Consider the following 16,875-nt stretch of genomic DNA (forward strand, 5'->3'; position numbering starts at 1 on the left):
ATATTTTCAATGGAAAACTAATAGTAATAATAGTACAAGGTCTTACAAATGTAGACTTAAGTGTCTACCATTTCCTGTTGTGCAGCCTTTATTTAAGCAGCAGATACATGACTAGTGGTTTGAGTGTTGGACTACAACTCTGGAAACCAGGGTTCAATTTGCCGCTATGCCATGAAACCCACTTGCTGATCCTGGGCAAGTTGCATGCTTTCAGCTTCTGCGGGATGGAATGGCAAACCTCCTCTTAACAAACTTTGCCAAGAAAACCTCACAATAGGTTCGCCTTAGAATCACCATAAGTCGGAAATGACTTGAAGACACACACAACAACAACAACAACAACAACAACATAATAGTCCAAGGTCTTTCTAATCTAGAACTGATTTAAGTGTCTACTGTCTCCTGTTGTTCAGCCTTTATTTTCTCATCACATACATTAAATAGCTACATATATAAGGCCCGACTTAAAAGATATCGAAGTACATTTTGTACTTAGGTGGGTGTTTGGGAATTTGCATATATGAGTTAAAACATTTTGTAGATGGCAGTAATGTGATATTTTCAAAAGACATATGTACAATATATTATTAGTAGGTAAAGAGAAATCCTGGAACGGTTTAGACACACTCTAAGGTAGAAGCAATGCATCTCATTAGCAACACTGTTAAACATACTAGGAAGTGTGTAGTAAATACTCTTCAAAAATGGTGGGGAATGTCTTTCGTTTATTTCAGATATAAATCATGATTGTCAATTTCTTATTCCTTATATGATTTAAAGTGTCGTACCGTCACACTAATCCATTACATTTTTGTAATGAAATTAAAGTGTCAGTCCCAGGCTTACCTGTGCGGCTGTTGTTTTGATAATGATCTACGTGAAATTGTTTGCCCCAATAATTCTAAATGCTCATCTGTCGGTATGGCTCAGTAATTGCTCACAGTAGTCCTATGTTTAAATCTAGTTCTGGCCTGGGAAGAATTCAACTACACAAGCAAACAGCCCTTTGAATAGAACTTGAATTGTGCATCTGGCTAACTCCCACTATGTTGATGGGAAAATCTATGTGCTCTTTTTAGTTGATCCTTTGTAGGCAGAACCCTTTCTTAAGTCTCAAGTTCCTCAGACTGAAATTTAATATTGGCTTAGGACTGTATGAAGCTTACAATTTATAGAGCAGACTCATCTTTTATCACTGTAACTGGATTCCTAGGTAGTCATGAATGAAACTCATTATTACTTTTGTGTTTATTTAAATCACACATGCTTTAGCAGAATTAAGATTCATCATTCCATTGTTGCTTATTAATCTGGGGCTACCTACTACTTTTGTTTGGACTGCAGTTCCTGTAAGAAGCTTTGCTTCTTTCCCTCTTGTGTTGATCCATATTTCTAAAGCCCGTGTGATGATGTGTGTGTGGTCACATGGACAGGCAAGGCAAATGTTTCCTTTTTAAACCTGGATCTCACCATCTCAAGGAAGTTCCATTGATTTATGTACTGTACTTTGAACCACACTTCCTGTGTATTTGGAAGCAAGAATATTGTTAAGGAGGCTTGTTCTGTAAGAAAGTAAATTGAGTCTTTGTGGAATAGATTACTTAAATAGTGTTCTTGCCCATTTACTTTGTCTCACTAGAACTTTGAAAATGAAAGGGTGCAGAGATAAATTTCTCATTAACAACCAATGTACTCGATAGAAAAAGGTAACATACCATCTGAAGCCATCAGCTGTTGGTATATGCTGAAATGTGCTTACAGCAGAGCTAAAGTGTCTTCATTTTGTTAGTACCAGTAGAATTTACTGTAATTAGGGATGAACAATTCAGAGATTTTTGAGAGTGATCTGCTATGGTCTTAAAATAGTACAGTTTATGCCAAAAATACGAGAATGTGCTTACAAGTTTGTAGAGAAAAGTGTATCTTGAAGTTACATACGTATTTAAATATTGTGTGTGTGATTGTGTGCATCTCTGTGTGCCTTCAGATTCTGTCAATTTATGCCAACCGCATGAATTCCATAGCATTTTTCTTAGGCAAGGAATACTCAGAGGATGTTTTGTCAGTTCCCTCCTCTAAAATAGAGCCTACATCATATGGTATTCATTGGTGGTTTCCAATCTAAATATTAACCACAACTGACCCTGCTTAGCTTCCAAGACCAGGTGTGATCAGGTATCTGCTGGCCATACATAGTGTCTCATGAAATTGTGGCTATTATGATCAGTAATATTTGGGCCTTAATACATTAAAGGCACCATATCCTGTCTGATCTTGGAAGCTAAGCAGAGCCAACCCTGGTTAATACCTGGATTGGAGACTGCCAATCAATATCAGGCACTGTAGGCTACATTTCAGAGGAAGGAGCTGACAAAACCACCATCGAGTATTCCTTGCCTAAGAAAACCCTATGAAGTTCATGGGGTCGCTATAGGCTGACGGGCAACTTGAAGGGACATGTGCATGTGCATACACGCAGATAAAATAATTGGCAACGTAATGGAAAAATCACTGCCCAGAAATTACATCTTAATACATGACTGCAAAAAAATTAGACCTATTAGGCTTTCTTCATGATTTGATTTAAGCATTATTGACATTAATGAGAATATTTCTTGCTAACAGCGAAGGCTGTCTCTGTGCTGTGAGAGAACAGTTGCACTCAGAGATATACTCATTTTTGAAATGCCAGATATATTTTTGGCAATCATCCACTTAAAATCATGTGAGAAAATAACTAATTATGCTAGATTGCTCCTGGGGGCTGCCCAAAGGGTTGACTGTCTCAACCAAATTTGGTATTTAATTCTTTGCAATGTAACTTGTCTACATGTGTGAAGATCTGTACTTTCCAGACATTAAATAAAACATCCAGAGGGAACAGTAGTATATGTTGAAAGTGATAATTAAGCTACTAATTTTGAAGTGATACGGGTTTCCAGTTGTATTTATATTTACACTTAGCCCTTCCCTTACTTGGGGGATCCGTTCTGGGGGTGGGGAACTCATATGCTCGCACCCCATTGAAAACAGTGGGGCACGTGTACACAGGGCACACAACATTCATTAAACTGTACTGCAGCATCAGCATATGCTGAAAGCAGGAGAAGGGAAGCCTATGTATGCCACGGGCTGACTGTATATTGTACAAAAAGTCATATTTGTCTGTGTGTAGATCTTCTGATTAGTATTTGGTTTATTTATTAATATATGCTAATAAACATGTAACAGAAAATGTTGCAAAGTTCTCCTAAGATTCATAAAAATATTGTCCAGGCATATAAGCCTAGTGGGTCCTCCGTATTCGCTGGGGTTTGGTTCCAGAACCCCCCAAGGATACCAAAATCTGTGGATGTTCAAGTCCCATTATATATAATGGCACAGTAAACTGGTGTCTCTTAAATGGCAAAATCAAGCTTTGCATTTTGGATTTTTTAAAAAAAGTATTTTAAAGCCATGGATGGTTGACTCTGCGGATGCAGAATCCAACGATACAGAGGGCTGACTGTAATACCTTGTGGGTTTATTATGTTTTTAAGATTTTAAATAAATGCTGAACTGCTACCTGTCCTAATTTTTATTCTGTACGTTTTGTGTTGTGTTTTACGTAATGAAAGTCTCATGTTTTGATACTCTGTGACCACGCAATAAATACGTAGTTCATTGAAATGATGTGGTAGTGGTCATTACTATGAGATAGCTTAATGTGAAATGGCAAGACATAGTCCAATCTTGAGCAGGATTACTCTGAAGCACGTTCAGTGGGGCTTTCTGCTGAATAATTGTGTTCTAGTATTGCAGTTACAGATTCAAATCCTGAACTAAATGCAGAATGCAGAAGGATCTTTATAAGTCATAGTATGCAACAAATATTGGTTGCTTTTATTCCTGTCTGAATGAAACTTTCAGAAAGGGATGGCATTTCATCTTGTAGCAAAACAAGGTAAGATAAATGCACTCAAAGATGTTGATGGAAGGGATGTGTGTTCTTTCCTCCTCCTCCTCCCTGTGTGCCTCATCCAACACTGTTTAGGACATGTGTACCTTTTCATAGAGTCTTTTCAGGAGGTTCAGATTGCTGTAGAGAGGAGAAACTTCCCTTCCATAACGTTCCTTATCTAAGGAGTCACACCATTGCTATACCTGCTGGTTTTTGTTTTTGTTTTTACTCTTCTCCCACTGCCACCTCCAGTGGCCTGGTTCTAAAATGAATAAACCTCCTGCTCAACTTTTCTATGGTGTGAAAAGCAAGGAGATGAATTCCCTGTCATCAGAAAGGAACAACTGATGAGTGGGAGTTGGAATCATTTTGCCTTTTAATAAGGAAGCTGCTGTTTTGTAATGGGAAGGGTTAGCATTTAGGTAGCAGCAGGATCTGAGTGACTCCGCCCCCAGCGTGCGGCTCCACCCCCCACGCCTTCGGCCCCCCGAGTTGTCTGAGGGACAGCAACCCGGCCCCCGGCTCAAAAAGGTTGCTTACTCCTGGTCTATAGTGTGTGCCTGCGTGCATCATCAAGTTGCCTGTTAACTTATGGTGACCCCATAACTTTCATAGGGTTTTCTTAAACAAAGAATACTGAGAGCTAATTTTAGTAGGTCTTTCCTCTGAAATACAGCATATAACACTGTTCAGTATATTGTATTGCATGTCCTGTGTTATGGATGATGTTAGGTGGTCTATTACAGGGTTGGGAATCATGTGACATTTCAGATGATGTTGGACTGTAAATCCCAGCATTCCAAGCCAGTAGCAAAGAGTGCTGGGATTTGTAGTCTAAGAACATCAGGAGTACCTCATGATGGGCCTTACCTATTACAATATGTAGATTTTATAGTACAGTGCTGGCTAATTAGTACTTTGTGCATACAGCAAACACTATCTTTCAATCTGTTATAGGTCATATGTCAGGGGTAGGCAACCTGTGGCCCGCGGGCCGGATGCAGCCCAGCGAGGCCTTGGGACCGTCCCCAGCCCGGTCCTGCCGCTGATTGCCACTGGGGCCTTTGGCCTCTCGCGCGCAGGGGCAAGGAGGGCAATTTCTATAGATGCCTCAGAAACATGCATTTATATTAACGTGTTTTTTTTAAAAATCAGCAATTTTTGAAAATGTTGTCCTACATTTGTCCCAGTTTATTTATTTATTTATTTATTTTTAAAATTATTTAATTATTTATTTTTTGGCTTCGGGCCCCCAGTTGTCTGAGGGACAACAACCCGGCCCCCAGCTCAAAAAGGTTGCCTACCCCTGTCATATGTAGTCAAAAAGATAGTGTTTCCAAGCTCTGGGGAAAACATCTTTATTTGCATGTCTTACATCAGACACCAGTTGTCTCTGAAACAATTTTCCTTCCTTCCTCCCTCTACCTACCTATCATTCATCTTTCTTCTTCCATACTTGAACTACATGATTACAATGTTTTTCCTCCCACATATCTACACTGGTTCCCACACCCAGCTGCCACTGTCTGAGCCATGTTCACTATGTCATTTGGTTGCTCTGTACACATACGCTGCTCACTATCTTTCTCTCCTCCATCTTTGCCTGTTAATACTCATCCCATTCTCATTTACTATCACTATTTTTCTCTTCTCCATTTTTGCCTGTTGATACACATCCCATGCCTATTTACTTTGTTTCTTCTCAATACAGAACTAATTTAGGCATTTATTAAATTTCTGTCCTTCCTTTGCTCTCCCTTCCAAAATGGTATTCATAGGGGCTATCGAGTACTAGAATTCAGACAAAAACATAGTAAACTAAAACATAAAAAGAGAGTAAAATTAAACACATTGATATAAAGAAAGAACAGCATGCCCGCTTAGATCTCCCTTCAAGAGCAACCCAGCTTAAATGCCAAAGGGCTCTTCCTTCCTTTGCGCCCCCGATGGAAGGAAAACAGAAATGAAGCCAGCTTTGGCTAGGAGTTGGAGAGCCTGAGAACAGCTCTGAAGTTCTTGAGTGTTTCTTTGTCCCCAGTCCAACAAAGAACAAATAAAAAGAGGCATAATATGTCCTGCTCAGACACCCCCAACTTCTTCATCTATGCATATGCACAGCCCTCTCTTTTATATGCACACATATCCCTTCAGTGCCTCATTATCTAGCTGTCCTGTAATTCTGTACATGGGTACAAAATCAGACATCTCTCTCAACAGTTCTGCAATACTCATCCTCCAAGCAGCTGTGTGCTTGTTGCCAATATCTAAATATCTCTGCATGCTACCTTGTCATGTCTCACACACCTCATCCTCCATGATATCAGTCCACACATGCATTGCATACATTTACAGACCTCAAGCACCTGTCTGGCCAAGGATGATGTAGACATATGTTCCATCGCCTGGCTGCTGGCAGTATTTTCTTTATCTCAAATGCTAAATCTATTAGCCTTGCATGGCATTGGCCTTGGCCCAAGCAAAGCCTTATTAGGAAAGTAGGGTGCTCTTGTCCTGGTTTCTAGTTCAGTTTTGCCATTTACCAGCAGGGATGTGGAAGAGCAAGATATACAGAGCTTAAGTTGCAGATATGAATAACATGCAAGTTTGTGTGACTCCAGTCTAGCCAGTGCCACAAAAGACTGGAAGTGAAGGATTTGAAATTTGAATGCTTTATTTTAAAATAAAGTTTTTAAAACTTTAATAAAAATTAGAATGATATGGAGGAGGCTAGGAAAAAACCTTTTTCTTGACATCTAAGTGCTTTTTTGTTTTCTTGCTTTTGTTTATTTGAAGCAACATTCAGTTATAAAAGATTCCCACTTGCCATATGGCTGAGGCACAGGATTGCCCCTGTTGTGAGAACTTAGGATATATCTGACTACAACTTACAATCTATCAACTTCACACCAGCCTAATTGTCACAACTCTGTCCTAAGGAATATCTAAATTTGGAGTTTTGTTGATATACTTAGAATTCTCTTACAGAGCTTTAGTCAACTTCTCTGAATTACAGATCCTAGGATTCCTTAGGATGGAGTCATCACAAAGTGGTGTGAAACTGATATAATTGTGGTGCAGATACGTCTTTATGTGTCAGGGCCATCTGTGGTCTGCTCTTGATGCTGAATAGGAGTGACTTTGCTGAATGAGCATCTATGCTTTCTCTGTGTGTAAGATTTTTTTGGGGGGGACATAACACTCTCTTCTCAGAAGCGTTTAAAACAAGCCCATCTCCTTTTCTCCCCTAAGTCATTGAATAAATTCCCCCCACACACACACACAGAGTCCCCTTTTCTATGTTGAGGACTAGGCAGATTGGCAAAAAAGTTACCTGACCTGAGTGTGTGACAGAAGTGTCTTGAGATGATTATCCAGCAGATCCCTTCTCATTAAACTAGTTTCCTTCCTAAGAACATATTTGATTTACATGTATTTGAATTGTGTCCGCCCCCTAGTGGCACCTGTTGCTACTGAGCGTGCATGAAAGGCATTTCGTTTACCATCTCTGACCAAATAACATGGAAAGTGGAAGACATTAAAAGTACAAACAGATTTTTAGAAACTGAACTAAAGGCATACAATATGTACGTTAGTAACACCCATGGCACATGCTCTAAAAACATGGGAAACTCCAAAGAGAAAACTTTAAAACTTTCTTCATCCATTCAACAAGAGTGTGGGAAAGTCCCAAGGGGATTGGAAGAAAACCCTTATTCAGGTTCTTAAATTGCTGTAAGTGAGCTATCTTTCATATAGTTCTTCTGAAACATAGATCCCCTGTACCTGTCAATCCAGAGATTTTGTTTTATGATGATCATATCATTAATGGGCTTGATATTCTGAAGAATGTTATTTCCATATTTTAAACAAAATCCATCTTGCTTTTAATTACTTTGCTGTTATTGCAACATTACAATAATTGCAAAATTTCACAAGATTCATCATTTCTAGATGCAGAATTTGATTGACTGTGGAGCAGAATGTTATTTTAAACTTGAAAGGTTTATCATAGTTTGTAGCTTGCTTTGCAAAGGGGGCATTTCTGAGAGGCATGGGGGGCCAAGGCAACCATACTCACCACCAAAATATGGTACTAGGTAAATGTCCTAGTTGGGAAGAGATCTTTCTTGGTCTAATGAATCAGGAAAAGGGTAAAATCCCCCCCCCCATTTCCACCTGAAGAGCAAAACAAATGTTTTTTCCAAAAGAAATTTAAAAATACACTTGTCCCTCTGTATTTGCTAGGGTTAGGGGCACAAGACCCCCATGAATATGGATAACCCGCAAATAACGAAAACGCCATGTTTTTACCTGAGAGGACACCTCTCTAGGAATCTCTAGGTCCTCCAGGGCAACTCTCTGGTCAACATCTGCCAGACGTTGACCATAGACATGTGCTGGAGGCCTAGTGGAGTATTCTCTCTAGGAATCTCTAGGTCTTTCAGTGCATCTTTTAGTTAAAGTTGACCATAGAGTTGCACTGGAGGACCTAGAGATTCCTAGAGAGAACGTACTAATCAAATCCGTGAATAATCAGATCCGCGAATATCAAAGCCACAGATATGGAGGGATGAGTGTAAAATATAATGGAGATAACTTTCCAAGGGTCCTATTTGGGGCCATTGTGACCCTTCCCCATACCCTGGCAGCTGTCTAGCCCTATTTTGCATTAATATCCCTACAGTTGCAGGCTGTCAGCTGTAGATAGTATATATTGCTATCATCTATAGAAAGTAAGGAAGTATCTTTATGGGAGGAGATCACCTTAGCTTGTGGTATTCCAGTCCTACTTACTTCTTATTAGCTGTTTTTCTTAAACTCTGCTTGGCAGTGAAGAAGGTTGTCTTTTAGTGGCAAAATACTTGGTGTCTTTTCCATTCTAATCCTCTATCCGGTTCCATTAGCCAAGACTGTGTGTCTTACAGTTTCAAAGTGTTTTTTAAAAGACTGACATTTACTTGTGAAAGCAAGAGATTTTTATTTTTCTGTGAATAATCATGCAAAATTGTGATTTTTATCTTCAGAAGCCAGGCTTTAGGCAAAGTAATTTACTTTCACAAGAGTTGGACTGTTCTCGTGATTATCGAGAGGTCCTCTTACTATTGCCTGAAAATGAGTCTGTGGTATTGTGTTAATCAGTTCTTAACCCAGCACCGAGAGAAACCTGAACAGAATTATCTTGCTGACAAAAATCTCTTTTATGGGTCCCTAATTGCTCCTTGCAGAACAAGGACTCACAACAACAACAGCGGCAACAACAGCTGTAGCCTTTCCTTGTTTTCCTTCTCCCTCCTCCATCTCTCTTTCTCCCCCCCCCCCCGCAGTCTCCCCTCCTCACCTGCTCTAGATTATAGATATTTCATTTGCTAAGTGGTATTTTTTTCCTCCCTTCTTTCTATAGGACGGTGATTCTGAGTGAAGGACCTTGCAAGCGCTACTAAGTGGTTATCATGGGCTTAATTGCATTTCTGAAGACCCAGTTTATAGTTCACCTCCTGATTGGGTTTGTCTTTGTCGTGAGTGGGTTCATCATTAACTTCATCCAGCTATGCACTCTAATCCTCTGGCCTATAAACAAGCAGTTTTATCGACGAGTAAACTGTCGACTTTCCTATTCATTGTGGAGCCGTGAGTATGCTACTGTTTCTGGGAATTAACTAAGAATGTAGTTTCTTCAGATTGGAGGTTCTCAAAAACTGGGGGAAATGGCTCCTTGAGAGCAACAGAGGCTTGTAGAACTATGTGTATATGCAGATAATAGGACAGTGGGAGTGATAGAAAGCAAGCTAGTAGTGTCTAGGGGTCATTCTTGCAGGAGAATCTTGAGCATGTACCATCTCTTTTCCGTTTCCTTAGTCTTTGTACCTACAAGTATGTCCCTAACAGACATGGCATATATAGTCACTCTTTGGCCTTATAGTTGTTTTTGGTAAATCTCTCCCATCAGCCCCATCCACATGGCCAGTGATAAGGGATGATAGGATGAATGAGAACCAGATAGCTTCTTTGGACAGGAGGTTGGAAAGCAATTAATGTATAAAAGAGCCACTCTGTTCCTTATCCCTCAACCAGTGCCTAGCACAGCTGTTCCAGCCCTGTTACTGTCATTCCCATTTCTCTCCATTTCAGCCTTACAGAAAAGCACATGTCTTTATAACTAGCATAGATCCTTCCCTTTGGTAAATACTCAAAGTAAGAATATTAAGAACAGCCTTACTGGATTAGACCATTTAGTCCCCCATTCTGTTTGTGAAGTAACCGCCCAGATACCATTAGAAGATAACATTGACCTGTGGTATTCTGGTTGTACTTAGTTCTTATTATCTGTAACATGCAAACAAGATACAAATTCAACACACCCCATCTCCCATTCCAGTTTCTCAGCACCCAATACTGGAGGTAATAAATAGCCATTCAGAGCCTTCCATAATTTTTTTAAATTCCCTTTTAAAGATCTCCACTTTGGCAGCCATCGCACCTTGCATTTTTGTAGCCTAAAATAACCCCAGAGGACTTTTCTTCATAGGGTTCAGGAAGGTTTGCTCCAATTTTGGTTGCCCCTTTCTGCACATTTTAAAAGATGTATCATCATTTTTTGAGGCGTGATGACTACAACTGTACTTGGTATTGATTCCTTCCCAATGATTTACAACATGGAATACATGTTTTTTACAGCAACTGCAAACTGAGTTGACATTGTCATCACCATACCCCCAAGGTCCCTTTCTTAGTCAGTTCCTGCTTAGAGCCCATGGGAATACCTATGGAGTTAAAAAAACCTTTTTTCTTCTATTCTTTTCTTCTTCTTCTTCTTCTTCTTCTTCTTCTTCTTCTTCTTCTTCTTCTTCTTCTTTTTTGTTTTTTTGTTTTTTGTTCCAGCATGCATCCCTACTAACAGTGAGCCACATTTATCACTTTAATGCCTATTATCCCCAGTTTGAAGAGATCCCTTCTGGAGACCTTCATATTTTTTTTATTTTAGCTCCCAGAAATAAAATGTTGGTAGTTCCTGCTGCAGCACCAACAGCCCTCTCCCTCTGCAACCAATGGAAAAGGAATGAGATTTTATTCCTTCATTTTTTTAAAAAAAATTACTAGGATGTGTGATATATCATTGTCTTGTTTTGCTTTTCCTTTGCCTGCCATCCATAATTCTCTAACCTACTGTTTTGCTGTCCTTTTGCACTTATAGATTTCCATATTTTCATGTGCCTTCTCTAGTGCTTGATTTCAATTTATTTGCTTCTTAGTCCTCAGCTTTTTTCTGCTTCCAGAATTATTCCAGTATTTTTTTTTCCTCATCCACATTGGCTCCGTATTAACTGTTTTGGTATTTACTTCATTGTTTGTTATCTTGCAGATATTATTTACACAAGACATTGATCTGAAATAAGACTTTAAATATATATTAAAGAATGTATGTTACACTTATTCCCCTGTATACTTTATGCAGAGCCTGTCATAAGGCATGAATTTGAGAGAGGCAGCCATGACAATCTGTTAACAACGAACACATGCACAAAATATTTGTTTAGATTAGCTCGTCTTTAAAATGCCACAAGATATTGGGGGTTTTGGCTGAAAAATTACTAAGGAGCTGACAGGCTGAGTAAATAAATGCTTTTTTCTACTTCTTCCATAGTGAACCATTGCTGAATTGCTACATATTTGCCTATCTTGCTCAAGGAGCAAGTTAATTACAGATGCCACTTGCTCTCTATCCTTCCTGCCCATGGTCCACATATCTGGTCCTTCTCCCCAAAGGATCAGCAGAAAGGTAGAGCCTGGGCATTTGGTTCATGCAGCATTTTTTAAAAAACAAAAAAACAAAGTTGCCTTAGAGGTTCTTGTCTCCAATGACCTTATTTTGAAAAGTACAAAACTGGCAGCTTCTATCAATATGACTTTGTGAGTGTGTGTTTGTGTGTACTATTTTTGTCTTTGAGAATGTTGGGAAATTATTTAGGCAGAAATCCTTGTGAACATTCAATAGTCTTTGGTTATTTTCAGGCTCTCTTACTCAAGCATGTTCTACTTAATTGTTACGCGCTCTCTGATTCAGGTCTTTTAGTGGGTTATTCTTGTCCATGGAGAAATGAAAGCTTTGTGAAGTCGAAGGTTTTTTGGGCTATGTGGCCATGTTTTGGAAGAGTTTCTTCCTGACATTTCGCCAGCATCTGTGGCTGGCATCTAATTCTCTGAAGATGCCAGCCACAGATGCTGGCGAAACGTCAGGAAGAAACTCTTCTAGAACATAGCCACATAGCCCAAAAAACCCACAAAAAAGCAATGAAAGCTTTGTTTAAGGGTCAGGAATCTTACTACCACCCTTCTCATTCTTTCATGTAGATCAAGAACTTGAAATATGTCTCTGGCAAGGATAGCAGTAAATAAAATGTAAACTCGTAACATTTCTTTTACAACTCAAGATGGATTTTGTTAATTGACTGCTTACATAGTTGGAGGATGATATGAAGGTCGCTGCCATGTCCATTCATTAGAGGCAGAGGTAGAAATTAGTGTGTTACAAGTAACAACATTATCTGCAACATGTTACTTTTTAAAGTAATGAGAACTTAACAGTGTTTTTTGTGGAGAGACATAATAGCCAATGATCTTGATACTTTTTCTAAATGTAGAAAGTAAATAAGTTAAGACAGAGGTCACTTTGGGGATTTTTGGTTATTTGGGACTATTCTTCTGTCTTTTTGGTATGTTTCTGTGATAATGATGATGTTAATGATACTTTCTCCCTCAAAAGTGCTTCACATTGATGTCCAAATAATATTCCTAGGTCGCCATCACTAAGAGATAGGACTTGAATGGGTTGCTGGGAGCTTGCAGGACTGGAGAAGTATATACCTCCATATAGCCAGATGCACAGTGATTACAGAAGCATTGAGACCTCCAGAGACCCACACAGATCTCCAATCATTGTATATCTGGCTATGGAGATCTAGGCAGAAGTTTCTCCAGTCCTGCCTTCTCACTGCGAAGTACAAAATGGCTGTGCAGGGCAGTTTCAAGGCCTTTACAGTAAGTATGGGTGAGTAGGTGGAAGAGTGCTTTGGGTACTGCAGGAGGAGAAAGGGAATACCAAACCCTGCAGTGCCCCAAAAAGGACACATGCGTGCATAAGGGACACTTAAGCATGCATATGTCTGTAAGAGAATTCTGGCCTAGGTCTGTCTGGAAACTGGTAGCACTTTTAAGACTAACTTTATGTCTTCTTCATATTTATTTTTCAAATTACATACAGCTTTAAAAAAGGAATGTTATCAAAGTGTTGCACAATAAAAAAGTCATGCATATAAACAGCTGTAGTATGCCTTCAAGTCATTTCTGACTTATGGCAATCCTAAAGCAAACCTGTCATGGGGTTTTCTTGGCAAGATTAGTTCAGAGAGGGTTGCTTTTGCCTGCCTATGAAGCTGAGAGAGTATGACTTGCCCAAGGTCACCAGGAAGTTTCCATGGATTAGCAGGGATTCGAACCCTGGTCTCCAGTCAACAACAGTCCAACACCCAAACCACTACGCCATGTAAACAATGCAGTGTAAAAATCATTTTAAAAATATCTCATTTCACTGTATTTATGCCAAGAAAAGTAATCATTGATATAGTTGATCAATGAAACTAAACAGTGGTTGAAGCAGGCCTTCATTTCATTGACATTATGCCATTGGTCAAAGAAAACTGAAACACTATTTGCTGAAACACCATTTCAGAATGGCTAGCAGATTGATCAAAGGCACAACCAGAACAGCTTCCCCTAAAGAGCAAAGAGAATGGATCAGTTGTAAGAAATAATGCACAGATAATCCATTCTGAGCTTCCAGGTCCCAAAAGCCCGAACCAGTATACGGATTCTGGGAGCTGAAGTCCAAATCAACTGGAAGATTAAAGATTGAGAATCACTCATTTAGATACTTGGATACTAGTACTAATACCTTAAACTGTGTTTATTTAGTGTTATCCATACTGAGTTCTTTAGACTCATATGTCTTTTTCCAGATGACTCTTTGAAGATACGACCTTCAATTTCATCTGTTTAAAAAATAGTTTATATATGTAGCACAAGTTGTTTGTTTGAAAACATTTGTGTAATTATTTGATGAGGTAATTTTGGAATCGGAAACCTTTTCCTCACCAAGGGATGCCAGTCATGTGGAAATCATTCACAGACTCACTCCCTTAGGAGATTTCAGTCTCTTGCTGAGTAGCTCTTAACTAAAATTATCAATGCTGCTGCATATCTCTGAAAAGCTCCTTCCTGTTGTAGAGCAGCTCGGATGTTTCCTCTGACTTCCTGCATAGAGAAAACACTTCACTGCATATTTAATTCATGAGGAGAATCTATATTCCAGCCTTGTTCATTCTGCCTAGCTTCAGATGACTTGTGCTTTTAAATAACTCAGCATGTCTAGTTTTTGCTCTACAAGCAATAATAATACCTAAATGGATGGTTTATCATTCAGATTTCTGTTTGTGGCAATCTGAAAAGTTGTGGAATTGGGCCTCTTTTAGAAGCTGCAACAGTTTTCACTGAATCCTGAATAGTGATCTCTGCTCTTTAGAGACACCAGAGATGCAGGAAACAATAATGCCGATCGTGTGAATCCCAAATAAAGAAATAGCTCTTTATCAGATGACTGTGTCTCTTGTACTGTAATTTCTTAGGTAACTTACTCCCTAAGGAGCCAGCCTAACAGTAAGCACATGGTATTCAATAGTATACTGCTTCTGACCAATTCAGGCCCATTAGGTTTGAATTCAGTCAAGTCCAACACAACTGGTTCCCTCCAGATGTTTGGAGCAACGAGTCTAATCTTCTCTAGCCAGAGTGCCCAGTGGCTATGAAAAAGGCCGACATCACTATTAATAGATTTATTGTTTATGAATATGCCTGACTTTTAAAAAAATCCATTGTATCTAATGGCCATCAACACATCTTGGAGTAACAAAACTAGCCTGCCACCTTTATTGTTTGTTTGTTTGTTTGTTTGTTTATGATATCTATGGTATTTATACCCCACCCTTCAGCACTAAAGGCTATCAGAGTGGCTTACAATTACTGTGTTATTGTTAATTAGACGGTTTAGATATGACATAGGACAAAATTCATTTTTCAGTGTTTCAAAAAATTCAGTTGCCAGTGCACGTGTATTTCATTCATGAAAAAGAAGCTATCTTGTTCTTTACCTCAGGCAACAAAATGTCGGGGGCCACTCCTGTTTGGTACTTGGGAGTTCTAGTTCTAAAAAGTCATGTTTCCCAGTTTGTGGGCTCCTGTGAGCTCTCAAGCCCAGATCCAAAGAGCTAGTTCTGGAGTACCCAGGTGAGCACATGCCCAGTGAAAGAGAAGACTTGAGACATTACCACATGAGCCCTGTTTTTGCAGCAGCTACACTAGGTTTTTTTGTTTGTTTGTTTGTTTTTGTGTTTAAAGAGGAATATGCCACTTTCAGAGCAGCCATCACTGCAAGCCTTCTCAATGTGCGACTGGTTGTCACGTGAGGCTTAAAAATAGTTTTATAAGCATTATACAAAGATGAATAATTTTTTTAAAAAAAAGTTTCCAGAAGCTATTATCTTATATCTTTTGATTGTAAGGCCTTACCTTGTGTCTTTGGAAACCTCTAATACATAGAACTAAAAGCCTTTCCTAGGGTAATAGCTAAATTACTCTATGTTGAGCCCATCAGTGATAGACTTTGCTACCTATTTGGATTCTCTCTCTCTCTCTCTCTCTCTCACACACACACACACACACTCCAAGCGGTTGGCTGCCCATTTTTTGTGTAGCATATTGTTAGTATAAATTATCCACATCTCTACTGTTTTCTTTGTGATTGGGTGGGCTATAAATAAATCATCATCATCATCATCATCATCATCATCATCATTATTATTATTTGTTTAAACCACATTGTTGTTGTTGTTAGCTGCCCTTGAGTCAGCTCTGACTCATGGAGACCCTGTGGATGAGACATCTCTAAGAATCCCTACCTTCCACTGCCTTGCCCAGATCCTGCAAGCAACCTTGCCCATAGACCCACCTTCGAGTCTTATCTATCTGGTTTGTGGTCTTCTTCTCTTTCTTCTACCCTCTAACTTTTCTAGTATTAATGTTTTTCCTAGTGATCCATGCCTTCTCATTATGTGGCCAAAGTACAGTAGTCTGAATTTGATCATGTTAGCTTCCAAGGAGAGCTCTGGGCTGAGCTGTTCAAGAACTCATTTGTTTGTCTTCTTGGCTGTCCATGGTATCCTAAGTACTCTTCTCCAGCACCACATTTCTGTTTGCTTCCTTCACTATCCAGATCTCACATCCATGTATGGTAATTGGGAATACAATGGCCTGAACGATTCTGACTAGTGCTCAGTTGCTCTTCAATATTTTTTCCAGTTCTTTCATAGCTGCCCTTCCCATTCCTAGTCTTCTTATTACTTGACTGCAGTCTCCCTTCTGGTCAATGTTTGATCCTAGATATGGAAATTCTTTAGCTATTCAATTTCCTTGTTGCTAGATTGAATTTGTATATTACCTCTGTGGTCATTATTTTTGTTTTCTTTATGTTCAGCTTCAGACCTGCATTTGCACTTTCTTCTTTGACCTTCTTTATTAACTGTTCTAATTCCTGAATGTCTTCTGCTAATATTATGATGTTGTCCGCATATCTTAGGTTGTTGATGTTGCTTCCTCCTATCTTCTCCTTTTTCTGATTCTAATTCTGTTTTTCTTATGATGTTTTCAACATATAAGTTAAACAAGTAAAGTCCCAGTCCTGGGAAAAGAGCAGGATACTGTACAAATAAATAAATAAGTAAAGTAAAGTGAAGTGATAGGACGCAGCCTTGCCTGACCCCTTTGCCTATTGGGAACCACTCTGTTTCTCCAAATTCTGTTCTGATGGTGGCCTATTGTCCTTGGTA

At 39.2% G+C, this 16,875-nt stretch overlaps 1 protein-coding gene across 2 annotated transcripts in view; it reads left to right on the forward strand.

The window, feature by feature from the left end:
* Positions 1–16,875, forward strand: part of AGPAT3 (1-acylglycerol-3-phosphate O-acyltransferase 3) — a 121,213-nt gene that overhangs the window by 81,219 nt on the left and 23,119 nt on the right. For both annotated transcript variants that reach the window (XM_042457415.1, XM_042457416.1), the window contains exon 2: positions 9,342–9,568. In XM_042457415.1, coding sequence (XP_042313349.1) covers positions 9,391–9,568 — 178 coding nt within the window. In that variant the 5' untranslated portion in view covers positions 9,342–9,390. The remainder of the gene's footprint in view (positions 1–9,341; positions 9,569–16,875) is intronic.

This window comes from Sceloporus undulatus, chromosome 3, assembly GCF_019175285.1.
Source record: "Sceloporus undulatus isolate JIND9_A2432 ecotype Alabama chromosome 3, SceUnd_v1.1, whole genome shotgun sequence".
Lineage (NCBI taxonomy): Eukaryota > Metazoa > Chordata > Lepidosauria > Squamata > Phrynosomatidae > Sceloporus > Sceloporus undulatus.